At 51.1% G+C, this 16,825-nt stretch overlaps 1 protein-coding gene across 1 annotated transcript; it reads left to right on the plus strand.

Moving 5' to 3' along the window:
- The first annotated feature begins 1,543 nt into the window (after positions 1–1,543).
- NDUFA6 (NADH:ubiquinone oxidoreductase subunit A6) lies at positions 1,544–15,823 on the plus strand. Its single transcript, XM_088458990.1, has 3 exons — positions 1,544–1,803; positions 13,168–13,283; positions 15,632–15,823. The coding sequence occupies exons 1-3, from the start codon at positions 1,665–1,667 to the stop codon at positions 15,761–15,763; spliced, it is 387 nt and encodes a 128-aa protein (XP_088315116.1). The 5' UTR covers positions 1,544–1,664; the 3' UTR covers positions 15,764–15,823.
- The last annotated feature ends 1,002 nt before the right edge of the window (positions 15,824–16,825 follow it).

Consider the following 16,825-nt stretch of genomic DNA (forward strand, 5'->3'; position numbering starts at 1 on the left):
AAACTGATGTTCTGGCAAAACTTTATTTAGGGATTTCCCTCTAACAGAATAAGATCTACTATTTATTTTTTAATTCGTTATTCAACACCAGCCTCAGCAACTGTCTCAGGACACTGGTAAGAGGGCGTGACCGTGCATCACTGGGGTGTGTTGCGAGTCACAGGGCTTGGCTTCGCAGAACTTCGCCATCTCAGCATGCCGGCTGAGCAGATCGCCGGTAGGGGGAGCTGCTCGGCCAGGCCTTCAGGTGACCGGACTGGCTCATTGGTCCTACTGGCCTTTTCCACAATTGCCCGATGGCCAGTCGCCCCTGCAGGTACTGTACTTATAGAACCCGATTTATGAATACTGGATGCTATTCTCAGTCTTTGGGCCGGATTCATTACGGATCGCTACTGAGATCGCAGCTGCGATTACGCATGCAGACCCACTGCGAAAATATGCTAATCGCAACGCCGTCGCAGCCCAACATAAGGACGCCCACTTCCCCTTACTCATATCTGTAATACCTTGCAAGTCTGTGAAACCTTCGGTAACATCGAGTACCATCGGAGCCTCACGCACAGTAACAACAGGTCAGACCTTACTCAGAATTTGCTAACCTCATCGCACGCAGCCCAAGCTACGGATGCCATCGCAGTGACTAATTTATGCACGCCCCTGTAACGGCGCCTGAACAGACTGGCACGCCTGTGTTTCGCCGACCCCCACCCGATCCCTTCATCTCGCAGGCAATTACATTCCCCCCTCCCCCCGGCAATTTTGTTAAATATGCAGTAGACTTGCATGGGGAAGATATCTCAGGACAACCCCTGCGATGGCCCCCACTGGCGTCGGCCATCGCAGGCTGCAAGCATTGATAAAGAGGCAGAATGCGGCAAAGGCGGCCATTTTTGCCGTATTTGTGGATCTTCTCCCTATGATAAATAGACCCCTTAACAGGGATGGACACCAGAAACTGATGGCTGGCAACCGCTGATGCTCCCGATTCAATGGAAATGGTTTTGCCATTCGATATTGGGATTGCGATGGTTCCCACCATTGTATGCTGGTTTCTGATGGCCATCCAATGGTTCAATGTGTCAATATAGATGCGGACAATCAGAGGCGGCGTCGGCAGGTCATTGCGCATGTGCCAAATCCCTGCCGCACTACGCGTGCACACCGTTTAACCATCGGCTAGCTTCCCTGCGATGGCTGCATGACATCACAAGGCTAAGCGCCATGACGGCGACGCCACCACAATTCCATGGCCATCCCTACCCCATACTGGGACACCATTACATTAAGCGGAGGGGCGTGATATGTGGCACCTCAGATACTGGGAACGCATGTCACGCCAGAGCCTGCTGGGGCTTGTAGTTCCATTATGACCGGGGAGCCACTGTGCCAGCCAGTTCTGTATATATTTGCCATGCCATAAGGTAGACATAGACAAGGTGCCTCTAGTTGCTGGGGTACTATAAGTCCCAGCATGTCACGTCCCTGCCCTGCACAATGAATAGATGTCCTGTCTTACTCTCTGACTAGTCAGTGTTACCTCAGGCACTGTGTTATTACTCTGTGTGACAGAACTTCCCCCATGTAGGGGCGGCCGCCATTGTGTCTGTCGTCACCTCTGTGTGCCGGGGGCCGGGCCGCAGACGGATCGGGAGGAGGAGAAGATGGCGGCGTCCTCTGCCACCACAGCCGCTGCCCGGACAGTCGGCGCAGTGAAGCCGCTTCTCAGCCGGGACCTGGGAGAGGCCAAGCGGAGGGTGCGGGAGCTGTACCGGGCCTGGTACCGGGAGGTGCCCAATGCAGGTGAGGGGCCACCGCGGCATTCTACTGCTGACCTTCACCCGGGGGTAACACTGAGGGTAGTACCGGGAGTAACACACTGAGGGTAATACCGGGAGTAACACACTGAGGGTAATACCGGGAGTAACACACTGAGGGTAATACCGGGAGTAAGACTGAGGGTAGTACCGGGAGTAACACACTGAGGGTAATACCGGGAGTAACACACTGAGGGTAATACCGGGAGTAACACACTGAGGGTAATACCGGGAGTAACACACTGAGGGTAATACCGGGAGCAACACTGAGGGTAATACAGGGAGTAACACTGAGGGTAATACCGGGAGCAACACTGAGGGTAGTACCGGGAGTAACACTGAGGGTAATACCGGGAGTAACACTGAGGGTAATACCGGGAGCAACACTGAGGGTAATACAGGGAGTAACACTGAGGGTAATACCGGGAGCAACACTGAGGGTAGTACCGGGAGTAACACACTGAGGGTAGTACCGGGAGTAACACACTGAGGGTAATACCGGGAGTAAGACTGAGGGTAGTACCGGGAGCAACACTGAGGGTAATACCGGGAGCAACACTGAGGGTAGTACCGGGAGTAACACTGAGGGTAATACAGGGAGTAACACTGAGGGTAATACCGGGAGCAACACTGAGGGTAATACCGGGAGTAACACACTGAGGGTAATACCGGGAGTAACACACTGAGGGTAATACCGGGAGTAACACTGAGGGTAATACCGGGAGTAACACACTGAGGGTAATACCGGGAGTAAGACTGAGGGTAGTACCGGGAGTAACACACTGAGGGTAATACCGGGAGCAACACTGAGGGTAGTACCGGGAGTAACACTGAGGGTAATACAGGGAGTAACACTGAGGGTAATACCGGGAGCAACACTGAGGGTAATACCGGGAGTAACACACTGAGGGTAATACCGGGAGTAACACACTGAGGGTAATACCGGGAGTAACACTGAGGGTAATACCGGGAGTAACACACTGAGGGTAATACCGGGAGTAAGACTGAGGGTAGTACCGGGAGTAACACACTGAGGGTAATACCGGGAGTAAGACTGAGGGTAATACAGGGAGTAACACTGAGGGTGATACTGAGAGTAACGCTGAGGGTAGTACAGGGAGTAACACTGAGGGTAGTACCGGGAGTAAGACTGAGGGTAGTACCGGGAGTAACACTGAGGGTAATACCGGGAGCAACACTGAGGGTATTGCAGGGGGTAACACTGAGGGTAATACCGGGAGTAACACTGAGGGTAGTACAGGGAGTAACACTGAGGGTAGTACAGGGAGTAACACTGAGGGTAATACAGGGAGTAACACTGAGGGTAATGCAAGGGGTAACACTGAGGGTAATGCAAGGGGTAACACTGAGGGTAATGCAAGGGGTAACACTGAGGGTAATACCGGGAGTAACACTGAGGGTAGTACCGGGAGCAACACTGAGGGTAGTACCGGGAGCAACACTGAGGGTAGTACCGGGAGTAACACTGAGGGTAATACAGGGAGTAACACTGAGGGTAATACCGGGAGTAACACACTGAGGGTAATACCGGGAGTAACACACTGAGGGTAGTACCGGGAGTAACACACTGAGGGTAATACCGGGAGTAAGACTGAGGGTAATACAGGGAGTAACGCTGAGGGTGATACTGAGAGTAACGCTGAGGGTAGTACAGGGAGTAACACTGAGGGTAGTACCGGGAGTAAGACTGAGGGTAGTACCGGGAGTAACACTGAGGGTAATACCGGGAGCAACACTGAGGGTATTGCAGGGGGTAACACTGAGGGTAATACCGGGAGTAACACTGAGGGTAGTACAGGGAGTAACACTGAGGGTAGTACAGGGAGTAACACTGAGGGTAATACAGGGAGTAACACTGAGGGTAATGCAAGGGGTAACACTGAGGGTAATGCAAGGGGTAACACTGAGGGTAATGCAAGGGGTAACACTGAGGGTAATGCAAGGGGTAACACTGAGGGTAATGCAAGGGGTAACACTGAGGGTAGTACCGGGAGTAACACTGAGGGTAGTACCGGGAGTAACACTGAGGGTAATACCGGGAGCAACACTGAGGGTATTGCAGGGGGTAACACTGAGGGTAATACCGGGAGTAACACTGAGGGTAGTACAGGGAGTAACACTGAGGGTAGTACAGGGAGTAACACTGAGGGTAGTACAGGGAGTAACACTGAGGGTAGTACAGGGAGTAACACTGAGGGTAATACAGGGAGTAACACTGAGGGTAATGCAAGGGGTAACACTGAGGGTAATGCAAGGGGTAACACTGAGGGTAATGCAAGGGGTAACACTGAGGGTAGTACCGGGAGTAACACTGAGGGTAGTACCGGGAGTAACACTGAGGGTAGTACCGGGAGTAACACTGAGGGTAATACAGGGAGTAACACTGAGGGTAATACAGGGAGTAACACTGAGGGTAGTACCGGGAGTAACACTGAGGGTAATACCGGGAGTAACACACTGAGGGTAGTACCGGGAGTAAGACTGAGGGTAGTACCGGGAGTAACACTGAGGGTAATACCGGGAGTAACACACTGAGGGTAGTACAGGGAGTAACACTGAGGGTAATACCGGGAGCAACACTGAGGGTATTGCAGGGGGTAACACTGAGGGTAATACCGGGAGTAACACTGAGGGTAATACCGGGAGTAACACACTGAGGGTAATACCGGGAGTAACACTGAGGGTAATACCGGGAGTAACACTGAGGGTAATACCGGGAGTAACACACTGAGGGTAATACCGGGAGTAAGACTGAGGGTAGTACCGGGAGTAACACTGAGGGTAATACCGGGAGCAACACTGAGGGTATTGCAGGGGGTAACACTGAGGGTAATACAGGGAGTAACACTGAGGGTAATACCGGGAGCAACACTGAGGGTAGTACCGGGAGTAACACTGAGGGTAATACAGGGAGTAACACTGAGGGTAATACCGGGAGCAACACTGAGGGTAATACCGGGAGCAACACTGAGGGTAATACCGGGAGTAACACACTGAGGGTAGTACCGGGAGTAACACACTGAGGGTAATACCGGGAGTAAGACTGAGGGTAATACAGGGAGTAATGCTGAGGGTAGTACCGGGAGTAACGCTGTGGGTAATGCTGGGGGTAACACTGAGGGTGATACTGAGAGTAACGCTGAGGGTAATACCGGGAGTAACACTGAGGGTAGTACCGGGAGTAAGACTGAGGGTAGTACCGGGAGTAACACTGAGGGTAATACCGGGAGCAACACTGAGGGTATTGCAGGGGGTAACACTGAGGGTAATACCGGGAGTAACACTGAGGGTAGTACAGGGAGTAACACTGAGGGTAGTACAGGGAGTAACACTGAGGGTAATGCAAGGGGTAACACTGAGGGTAATGCAAGGGGTAACACTGAGGGTAATGCAAGGGGTAACACTGAGGGTAATGCAAGGGGTAACACTGAGGGTAGTACCGGGAGTAACACTGAGGGTAGTACCGGGAGTAACACTGAGGGTAGTACCGGGAGCAACACTGAGGGTAGTACCGGGAGTAACACTGAGGGTAATACAGGGAGTAACACTGAGGGTAATACCGGGAGTAACACACTGAGGGTAATACCGGGAGTAACACACTGAGGGTAGTACCGGGAGTAACACACTGAGGGTAATACCGGGAGTAAGACTGAGGGTAATACAGGGAGTAACGCTGAGGGTGATACTGAGAGTAACGCTGAGGGTAGTACAGGGAGTAACACTGAGGGTAGTACCGGGAGTAAGACTGAGGGTAGTACCGGGAGTAAGACTGAGGGTAGTACCGGGAGTAAGACTGAGGGTAATACCGGGAGCAACACTGAGGGTATTGCAGGGGGTAACACTGAGGGTAATACCGGGAGTAACACTGAGGGTAGTACAGGGAGTAACACTGAGGGTAGTACAGGGAGTAACACTGAGGGTAATGCAAGGGGTAACACTGAGGGTAATGCAAGGGGTAACACTGAGGGTAATGCAAGGGGTAACACTGAGGGTAGTACCGGGAGTAACACTGAGGGTAGTACCGGGAGTAACACTGAGGGTAATACCGGGAGCAACACTGAGGGTATTGCAGGGGGTAACACTGAGGGTAATACCGGGAGTAACACTGAGGGTAGTACAGGGAGTAACACTGAGGGTAGTACAGGGAGTAACACTGAGGGTAGTACAGGGAGTAACACTGAGGGTAGTACAGGGAGTAACACTGAGGGTAGTACAGGGAGTAACACTGAGGGTAATACAGGGAGTAACACTGAGGGTAATGCAAGGGGTAACACTGAGGGTAATGCAAGGGGTAACACTGAGGGTAATGCAAGGGGTAACACTGAGGGTAGTACCGGGAGTAACACTGAGGGTAGTACCGGGAGTAACACTGAGGGTAGTACCGGGAGTAACACTGAGGGTAGTACCGGGAGTAACACTGAGGGTAATACAGGGAGTAACACTGAGGGTAATACAGGGAGTAACACTGAGGGTAGTACCGGGAGTAACACTGAGGGTAATACCGGGAGTAACACACTGAGGGTAGTACCGGGAGTAAGACTGAGGGTAGTACCGGGAGTAACACTGAGGGTAATACCGGGAGTAACACACTGAGGGTAGTACAGGGAGTAACACTGAGGGTAATACCGGGAGCAACACTGAGGGTATTGCAGGGGGTAACACTGAGGGTAATACCGGGAGTAACACTGAGGGTAATACCGGGAGTAACACACTGAGGGTAATACCGGGAGTAACACTGAGGGTAATACCGGGAGTAACACACTGAGGGTAATACCGGGAGTAAGACTGAGGGTAGTACCGGGAGTAACACTGAGGGTAATACCGGGAGCAACACTGAGGGTATTGCAGGGGGTAACACTGAGGGTAATACAGGGAGTAACACTGAGGGTAATACCGGGAGTAACACTGAGGGTAGTACCGGGAGTAACACTGAGGGTAATACAGGGAGTAACACTGAGGGTAATACCGGGAGCAACACTGAGGGTAATACCGGGAGCAACACTGAGGGTAATACCGGGAGTAACACACTGAGGGTAGTACCGGGAGTAACACACTGAGGGTAATACCGGGAGTAAGACTGAGGGTAATACAGGGAGTAATGCTGAGGGTAGTACCGGGAGTAACGCTGTGGGTAATGCTGGGGGTAACACTGAGGGTGATACTGAGAGTAACGCTGAGGGTAATACCGGGAGTAACACTGAGGGTAGTACCGGGAGTAAGACTGAGGGTAGTACCGGGAGTAACACTGAGGGTAATACCGGGAGCAACACTGAGGGTATTGCAGGGGGTAACACTGAGGGTAATACCGGGAGTAACACTGAGGGTAGTACAGGGAGTAACACTGAGGGTAGTACAGGGAGTAACACTGAGGGTAATACAGGGAGTAACACTGAGGGTAATGCAAGGGGTAACACTGAGGGTAATGCAAGGGGTAACACTGAGGGTAATGCAAGGGGTAACACTGAGGGTAGTACCGGGAGTAACACTGAGGGTAGTACCGGGAGTAACACTGAGGGTAGTACCGGGAGCAACACTGAGGGTAATACCGGGAGCAACACTGAGGGTATTGCAGGGGGTAACACTGAGGGTAATACCGGGAGTAACACTGAGGGTAGTACAGGGAGTAACACTGAGGGTAGTACAGGGAGTAACACTGAGGGTAGTACAGGGAGTAACACTGAGGGTAATACAGGGAGTAACACTGAGGGTAATGCAAGGGGTAACACTGAGGGTAATGCAAGGGGTAACACTGAGGGTAATGCAAGGGGTAACACTGAGGGTAGTACCGGGAGTAACACTGAGGGTAGTACCGGGAGTAACACTGAGGGTAGTACCGGGAGTAACACTGAGGGTAATACAGGGAGTAACACTGAGGGTAATACAGGGAGTAACACTGAGGGTAGTACCGGGAGTAACACTGAGGGTAATACCGGGAGTAACACACTGAGGGTAGTACCGGGAGTAAGACTGAGGGTAGTACCGGGAGTAACACTGAGGGTAATACCGGGAGTAACACACTGAGGGTAGTACAGGGAGTAACACTGAGGGTAATACCGGGAGCAACACTGAGGGTATTGCAGGGGGTAACACTGAGGGTAATACCGGGAGTAACACTGAGGGTAATACCGGGAGTAACACTGAGGATAATACCTGGAGTAACACACTGAGGGTATTGCAGGGGGTAACACTGAGGGTAATGCCGGGAGTAATGCAGGGGGTAACACTGAGGGTAATACTGAGGGCAGGGCAGCAGTGAGGGTAATACTGCCAACACTGAGGGTAATACTGAGGGCAGGGCAGCAGTGAGGGTAACACTGCCAACACTGAGGGTAATACTGAGGGCAGGGCAGAAGTGAGGGTAACACTGCCAACCCTGAGGGTAATACTAAGGGCAGGGCAGCAGTGAGGGTAACACTGCCAACACTGAGGGTAATACTGAGGGCAGGGCAGCAGTGAGGGTAACACTGCCAACACTGAGGGTAATACTGAGGGCAGGGCAGCAGTGAGGGTAACACTGAGGGTAATACTGAGGGCAGGGCAGCAGTGAGGGTAACACTGCCAACAGTGAGGGTAATACTGAGGGCAGGGCAGCAGTGAGGGTAATACTGAGGGCAGGGCAGCAGTGAGGGTAACACTGCCAGCACTGAGGGCGGCAGTGAGGGTAATACTGAGGGCAGGGCAGCAGTGAGCGTAACACTGAGGGTAATACTGAGGGCAGGGCAGCAGTGAGCGTAACACTGAGGGTAATACTGAGGGCAGGGCAGCAGTGAGCTTAACACTGCCAACACTGAGGGTAATACTGAGGGCAGGGCAGAAGTGAGGGTAACACTGCCAACCCTGAGGGTAATACTAAGGGCAGGGCAGCAGTGAGGGTAACACTGCCAACACTGAGGGTAATACTGAGGGCAGGGCAGCAGTGAGGGTAACACTGCCAACACTGAGGGTAATACTGAGGGCAGGGCAGCAGTGAGCGTAACACTGAGGGTAATACTGAGGGCAGGGCAGCAGTGAGGGTAACACTGCCAACAGTGAGGGTAATACTGAGGGCAGGGCAGCAGTGAGGGTAATACTGAGGGCAGGGCAGCAGTGAGGGTAACACTGCCAACACTGAGGGCGGCAGTGAGGGTAATACTGAGGGCAGGGCAGCAGTGAGCGTAACACTGAGGGTAATACTGAGGGCAGGGCAGCAGTGAGCGTAACACTGAGGGTAATACTGAGGGCAGGGCAGCAGTGAGCTTAACACTGCCAACACTGAGGGTAATACTGAGGGCAGGGCAGAAGTGAGGGTAATAGTGAGGGTAACACTGCCAACACTGAGGGTAATACTGAGGGCAGGGCAGCAGTGAGGGTAACACTGCCAATACTGAGGGTAATACTGAGGGCAGGGCAGCAGTGAGCGTAACACTGCCAACATTGAGGGTAATACTGAGGGCAGGGCAGCAGTGAGGGTAATACTGAGGGCAGGGCAGCAGTGAGGGTAACACTGCCAACACTGAGGGTAATACTGAGGGCAGGGCAGCAGTGAGGGTAACACTGCCAACACTGAGGGTAATACTGAGGGCAGGGCAGCAGTGAGGGTAACACTGCCAACACTGAGGGTAATACTGAGGGCAGGGCAGCAGTGAGGGTAGCACTGAGGGTAATACTGAGGGCAGGGCAGCAGTGAGGGTAACACTGCCAACACTGAGGGTAATACTAAGGGCAGGGCAGCAGTGAGGGTAACACTGCCAACAGTGAGGGTAATACTGAGGGCAGGGCAGCAGTGAGGGTAATACTGAGGGCAGGGCAGCAGTGAGGGTAACACTGCCAACACTGAGGGCGGCAGTGAGGGTAATACTGAGGGCAGGGCAGCAGTGAGCGTAACACTGAGGGTAATACTGAGGGCAGGGCAGCAGTGAGCGTAACACTGAGGGTAATACTGAGGGCAGGGCAGCAGTGAGCGTAACACTGAGGGTAATACTGAGGGCAGGGCAGCAGTGAGGGTAATACTGAGGGCAGGGCAGCAGTGAGCTTAACACTGCCAACACTGAGGGTAATACTGAGGGCACGGCAGCAGTGAGGGTAATAGTGAGGGTAACACTGCCAACACTGAGGGTAATACTGAGGGCAGGGCAGCAGTGAGGGTAACACTGCCAACACTGAGGGTAATACTGAGGGCAGGGCAGCAGTGAGCGTAACACTGCCAACATTGAGGGTAATACTGAGGGCAGGGCAGCAGTGAGCGCAACACTGAGGGTAATACTGAGGGCAGGGCAGCAGTGAGCGTAACACTGAGGGTAATACTGAGGGCAGGGCAGCAGTGAGCTTAACACTGCCAACACTGAGGGTAATACTGAGGGCAGGGCAGCAGTGAGGGTAATACTGAGGGCAGGGCAGCAGTGAGCTTAACACTGCCAACACTGAGGGTAATACTGAGGGCACGGCAGCAGTGAGGGTAATAGTGAGGGTAACACTGCCAACACTGAGGGTAATACTGAGGGCAGGGCAGCAGTGAGGGTAACACTGCCAACACTGAGGGTAATACTGAGGGCAGGGCAGCAGTGAGCGTAACACTGCCAACATTGAGGGTAATACTGAGGGCAGGGCAGCAGTGAGGGTAATACTGAGGGCAGGGCAGCAGTGAGGGTAACACTGCCAACACTGAGGGTAATACTGAGGGCAGGGCAGCAGTGAGGGTAACACTGCCAACACTGAGGGTAATACTGAGGGCAGGGCAGCAGTGAGGGTAACACTGCCAACACTGAGGGTAATACTGAGGGCAGGGCAGCAGTGAGGGGAATACTGAGGGCAGGGCAGCAGTGAGGGTAACACTGCCAACACTGAGGGTAATACTAAGGGCAGGGCAGCAGTGAGGGTAACACTGCCAACAGTGAGGGTAATACTGAGGGCAGGGCAGCAGTGAGGGTAATACTGAGGGCAGGGCAGCAGTGAGGGTAACACTGCCAACACTGAGGGCGGCAGTGAGGGTAATACTGAGGGCAGGGCAGCAGTGAGCGTAACACTGAGGGTAATACTGAGGGCAGGGCAGCAGTGAGCGTAACACTGAGGGTAATACTGAGGGCAGGGCAGCAGTGAGGGTAATACTGAGGGCAGGGCAGCAGTGAGGGTAACACTGAGGGCAGGGCAGCAGTGAGCGTAACACTGAGGGTAATACTGAGGGCAGGGCAGCAGTGAGCGTAACACTGAGGGTAATACTGAGGGCAGGGCAGCAGTGAGCGTAACACTGAGGGTAATACTGAGGGCAGGGCAGCAGTGAGCGTAACACTGAGGGTAATACTGAGGGCAGGGCAGCAGTGAGCGTAACACTGAGGGTAATACTGAGGGCAGGGCAGCAGTGAGGGTAATACTGAGGGCAGGGCAGCAGTGAGCTTAACACTGCCAACACTGAGGGTAATACTGAGGGCACGGCAGCAGTGAGGGTAATAGTGAGGGTAACACTGCCAACACTGAGGGTAATACTGAGGGCAGGGCAGCAGTGAGGGTAACACTGCCAACACTGAGGATAATACTGAGGGCAGGGCAGCAGTGAGCGTAACATTGCCAACATTGAGGGTAATACTGAGGGCAGGGCAGCAGTGAGGGTAATACTGAGGGCAGGGCAGCAGTGAGGGTAACACTGCCAACACTGAGGGTAATACTGAGGGCAGGGCAGCAGTGAGGGTAACACTGCCAACACTGAGGGTAATACTGAGGGCAGGGCAGCAGTGAGGGTAATACTGAGGGCAGGGCAGCAGTGAGGGTAACACTGCCAACACTGAGGGTAACACTGAGGGCAGGGCAGCACTGTGAGCGTAACACTGAGGGTATTACTGAGGGCAGGGTAGCAGTGAGCGTAACACTGCCAACACTGAGGGTAATACTGAGAGCAGGGCAGCAGTGAGCGCAACACTGAGGGTAATACTGAGGGCAGCAGCTCATTGCAACTGTAAATAATATGAAGGGAATATAAGTAAATCACATTTTAATGCAACAGTTATATTGATGATGACATAGCTATATTACCTATACTTTGCTACTACTAGACCATTACTATACAATGTGTATCAGTCAGGTTGCCATGCTCTGCCTCCTGCAGTGTAAAGTGCCCCATACACGGTGCAATGCTACAGCCAACATATCGGGCGGTCCCCACACACGGAGCGATCCACTGCCCGACTACCCGATATGCCGCCCCCCCACACCGCATAGTGCTGCATGGAATCGTAGATCGCATCACCTGAATGCTCGTGCAGCATGTATGATCTGGAGGAGCGATGTACTATGCCACGGGAGCGCGCACTGGCCGTTATCGCAGCCACACAGGAAACGATATAGCAGCGATATTGTTCCAATCCGTAGAATTGGCTGCTATATCGCATTGTGTATGGGGGACTTAAGTGGAATAAGTACATGGGGACAGACCTCTCCTGCATATTTTATTATGGGGTCTAATTACCATGCCCCTGCTGTATTAACCATGATGTCTCTGCACATTGCAGCGATACCTAGATCCCTATTTACAAAGAATTTTCCGTGGGCAGTGGTATTTATCATATGGCTTTGTGACGATAATTTGCCAAGTTTTGTAGTAATTCAAAAAAAAAAACTGCTTACCTTCTGGTGTCTTCCGATGCTGGGGACATGGATTCTGGTGTATGCTTGTCCCCTGGCACATTTTTTAAAAACCTTCAGTAGGGCTTTACGTCAATCCAAGACTGTGCGTCAGTATAGCGCAATGTGAAGGGAGGAGAGGCCGCACGTACGCACTTAGCTGAGGCACCTGTCTCTACACTTCAATATTTCAACTTTCATCGGTACTGAGTATGAAATGGAAATTGCGTAGAACCACGTATATACAAGATGGCAAGTCGCTGACGGCTAGGTAAAGGATAGCTCCGTCCTGCTGGTCGCTTTCCCCATACATGTGATTGGGGAAACAAACATTGGGAGACCGTAGAGTAATTGTTATGGCCCCTACACACTACACGATATTGATAACGATTTGGCTGATTCCGACTCATCGGAACGACAAATCGTCAGTATCGTGCAGTGTGTATGCACTACATCGTGTAGTGTGCGTTCCCATGGGGTCATCGGCCACATCACCTGATCTTTTGTACATGTAGGAAGATCAGGCGATGCGGCAGGGGCCGGCATGACGGGCACCGGATCGCCCAGTGTCTAAAGACTGCCCGATATATCGGCGCTGGCATCGCGGGTCGCATCTCTGGGTACACAATCATTTAGTGTGTACCCAGCTTTAGATTGCTTGCCGGTACCACACTATGTGAATACCACAGGTCTGTGAAAAGCCTTTGATCAGTATATATTTCTGATTCGTGTCTTGCAGTTCATGTGTTTCAGCTGGATATCAGCGTGAAGCAGGGACGGGACAAGGTGAGAGAGATGTTCCAGAAAAATGCACATGTCACAGACCCGAGAGTCATCGACCTCCTTGTCATTAAGGTAAGAGAGTACATGTCCTGCTCCTAGTTGTGGTTTGACCAAAAGCATACACGAAAATGTGCAGCCTGGCGCAGAGACGGAAATATTACGTATAATCGCCTATATGCAAGGTCGGACGTATCTCCACAAGTGACCACATCACCGTGATGCGCCTTGTTTGCTACAAGTCATCGGTGCGTACTTGCAAATGATACACTTCCAAATAACCTCCATGTGTTTTTCGGGGTCATTTGGGGACATCCGCTCCTGTGAGCGCCTCTATGCTCGGTACATTATGCAGGAAGGTGCACCTGGAACATCTGTTTTATTTGTGGGTATGTGTACAATTCAGGGAGAGGTTGAATGAGCAGGTGGGATATAGGGTTTTGACTCTTTCACAATACGTCTTACTGCTTTAATGCCCACTGCAAAAAAAACGGTCTCCGGATTGTAGACAGACAGTAAACCTGATCACGCTACGCACCTCAATGTGTGACCATGTTTCCGCCAGCCTTGCCGTCTTACAACTGATGTTGGGACAGTATGACGGATATGAGACGCAGTGTAATGGCCGGGAGGGGAAGCAGTGGTCTACCCGCTGTGGCCTGGTGGGAAATTTGAATGCAATAGAGGACATTACACATGTGTTACCTTATGTATTGAACCACCCTGGTATCAATCCACATCCACAAAAAACACCAGAAATCGTCAGATATGAAAAACCGCAGCTTGATAAATAAACCATTAATCCTCATTCTAGAATATGGACATTTCCTTCCTTTGTGTTCTCTGGAAAATGAGGTGAAGGAGACTAATAAAAGTTTGGTCACATAAAGATCATTTTCTAGAGTTGGTGAAATGTTTCTTAACCTTGTAACAAATATGACATCTTATTACCTACAGACTGGTTCCCTCCCCGTCTTATATGGACACAAAGGTCTGAGTTTGAGGCGATTTTAATGTTATTTGGAGCATCGAGCCCGAAACCTGCTACATTGTATTTACCAACAACACACATTCCCGTTCTCATTAACGTGACTAGCGGTGGCCTCAGATTCTCGGGACTAGGTTCTTCACGATTACCAATGTGTGGGTAATATGGATAATAGGCGTTCTTATAAGAGCCACCGGCCTTGATTGTAGCACCATCTGGCAATAGATATTTTTACATTTTGGACTTTTGACAGGGAAATATCTCTAGAAAACACCTCATCATTCTTTCCTTAAGGTGCGTACACACTAGGCGATCAGGAAAGACAGTACGATTATGACATCGTAATCGTACCGTTGTTCCTGATCCCCTGTAGTGTCTGCACTGAACGATCAGTCATCAGTGCAGGCACTGTCCATCATTCCTGAACATGCCAATCTGTCCTTATCGTCAGATTGTGCTGCATGTTCAGGCGATGGACAATGTCAGAAACGACCAGCGGGAGTGCGGATCGCTGGTCGTTTCCGACATAAAAGTGCACGATTACTGAGCGATTGCACGATTACGATGTCGTAATCATGCAGTCGCTCAGTAATATCGCCCAGTGTGTACCCACCAATAGTTATTAATCAGCTTCAAGTACACGCTATAAAATGATACGTAGAAGCTGATTGGTTGCTATGGGCAGCTTCTATGTTTAAAAGTACGATCGTTCATGGGGCGTATCCTGCACAGCGCAGGCTCCGGAATAGAGTGTAGCTGATGCTGATGGGAGGAGTGTCTTTTGCGCCTAATATAGGGCAGGTGTAAGCACGTTGAGATCTGTAGCGAACTTAGTATACAAATAGGCAGGGACGTGCAGTCAGGGGAGGCAGAGCCTCCCCTGTCCTCTTCCCTCCCCTATCATAGTCCTTGTCATGCTCCAGATTTTTGATACAAAAACGCTTAGAATAGAATTATAACAAACATCTTCTTTGTAATAATTTCTTAGTTAAAACTGGCCAAATGTACGGAGCTCCTGCAATTGCAGGGAGAGACGAGAGGTGAGGCAACAAGAGCTCAGCCTCACCTCTCAGACACTGCTTACAGAGCTGGGGGGCGGGAACACTCCACGGCCAGTAATACTGCACAGAGAGAGAGCCCCAAAATGGCATGCCTCGGTGTGGGTCGAGTGGAGGGTGTCTTTTGAGTACTGATGGAAACCTTGGATGTGTCATGTGACCAGGAGTTTGCGCGGTCATACACTGGATCATTTAGTGTGCACGGCCAGCGCCATGTATCATTACATCACGTCGCTGCGTCACTGGGTACACGCATTGTATAATGTATGCCCCAGCTTAAGTCGTGCAGATATCCTTCAGACAGCAGCCATATAAGTGGTGTGACTAAATGCTGCCGCCTAGCAGTGCATCTAATTATTATTATTATTTCCTTTAAGGGGAAGATGGATCTAGAGGAGACCATAAAGGTCTGGAAGCAAAGGACGCACCTTATGCGCTATTTCCATGAAACGGAATACGCTACCCCTACTGACTTCCTCTCTAAATTCTATGCCGGACAAGACCTTTAAGTTTCATTTTGTTCAATTAATGTATAAATATTGTCAATAAAAATGTATGGAGTGAATATAGCACAAGGGTGTCCCATGTCAGTGTTGTGGATGAAGTGGTACAAATTATGTCCAAGAGGGGAGGGGGGGGGGGAATAAAAAAATAGTCCATTATCCCATGAAAGGAAGGAGGGTAAAGTATCCAGACAGTGACCATTGGAAAGCAAAGGGAGCTATTGTGGCCATTTATAGAAAGGTTCTGAATTATACAGTATATATGGGAAGGTGGGGTAGATGTACTAAGCCGTGGAGAGCAATAAAGTACCAAGCAATCAACTCCTTACTGCCATGTTACAGGCGGTGTTTGAAAAAAATTACAGGAGCTGTTTGTTTGGTACTTTATCAAAATTTTATATCTTTCCAATGTTTAGTATATCTCCTCCTTTATCACTCTTCAAGGCTTAGTACATCTACCCCAGTATATGTAAGGGGATGTGGTCAGAATGCAGACACCGGAATCCGGACACTTGTCAGAATACCGGCGCCGCTATCCTGAAGGTAAGTACTGCGGTTAGAGGGAGGGTTAGGCTACGGGGAGGGAGGGTTAGGTTTAGGCACTGGGGGAAGGTTAGATTTAGGCACTGGGGAGGGATAGGGTTAAACTTGCTTACCTGGGGGCGTCTGCATTCTAACCTGGTCAGGATTTTGGCCCCCAGCATCCTGTACCCAACCCATATGTAAGCCAAAGGTCACGGTTATCCTGGTAACAATATAGGATAATTGCTGGACATGATTTGTGTCATGGTCCTCCCCAATGTACACTACTGTCTAATAGGTTTGTGCTCTATAAATAAATGAAAATTATAACTCGGGAAGATCTTATTTTGAAGGATGTGTTTATAATAGGACTCAGGGCAGGGCGAGGGCACCCAGTGCGGTCTGTCACGTACGCGGCTTCCTCCTGTGTCACCTTCGGGTCTTCTGCTAATGCCAGGGGCGATTTATACACTGCTGAGGCGCCCACTTGCAGCGTCCGGAGACTGTGCATTCCTGTGACTGTGCGTCTGCACCATCCGTCCTTGC

The sequence above is a fragment of the Taudactylus pleione genome, unplaced genomic scaffold (assembly GCF_031769625.1).
Source record: "Taudactylus pleione unplaced genomic scaffold, aTauple2 ptg000885l, whole genome shotgun sequence".
Lineage (NCBI taxonomy): Eukaryota > Metazoa > Chordata > Amphibia > Anura > Myobatrachidae > Taudactylus > Taudactylus pleione.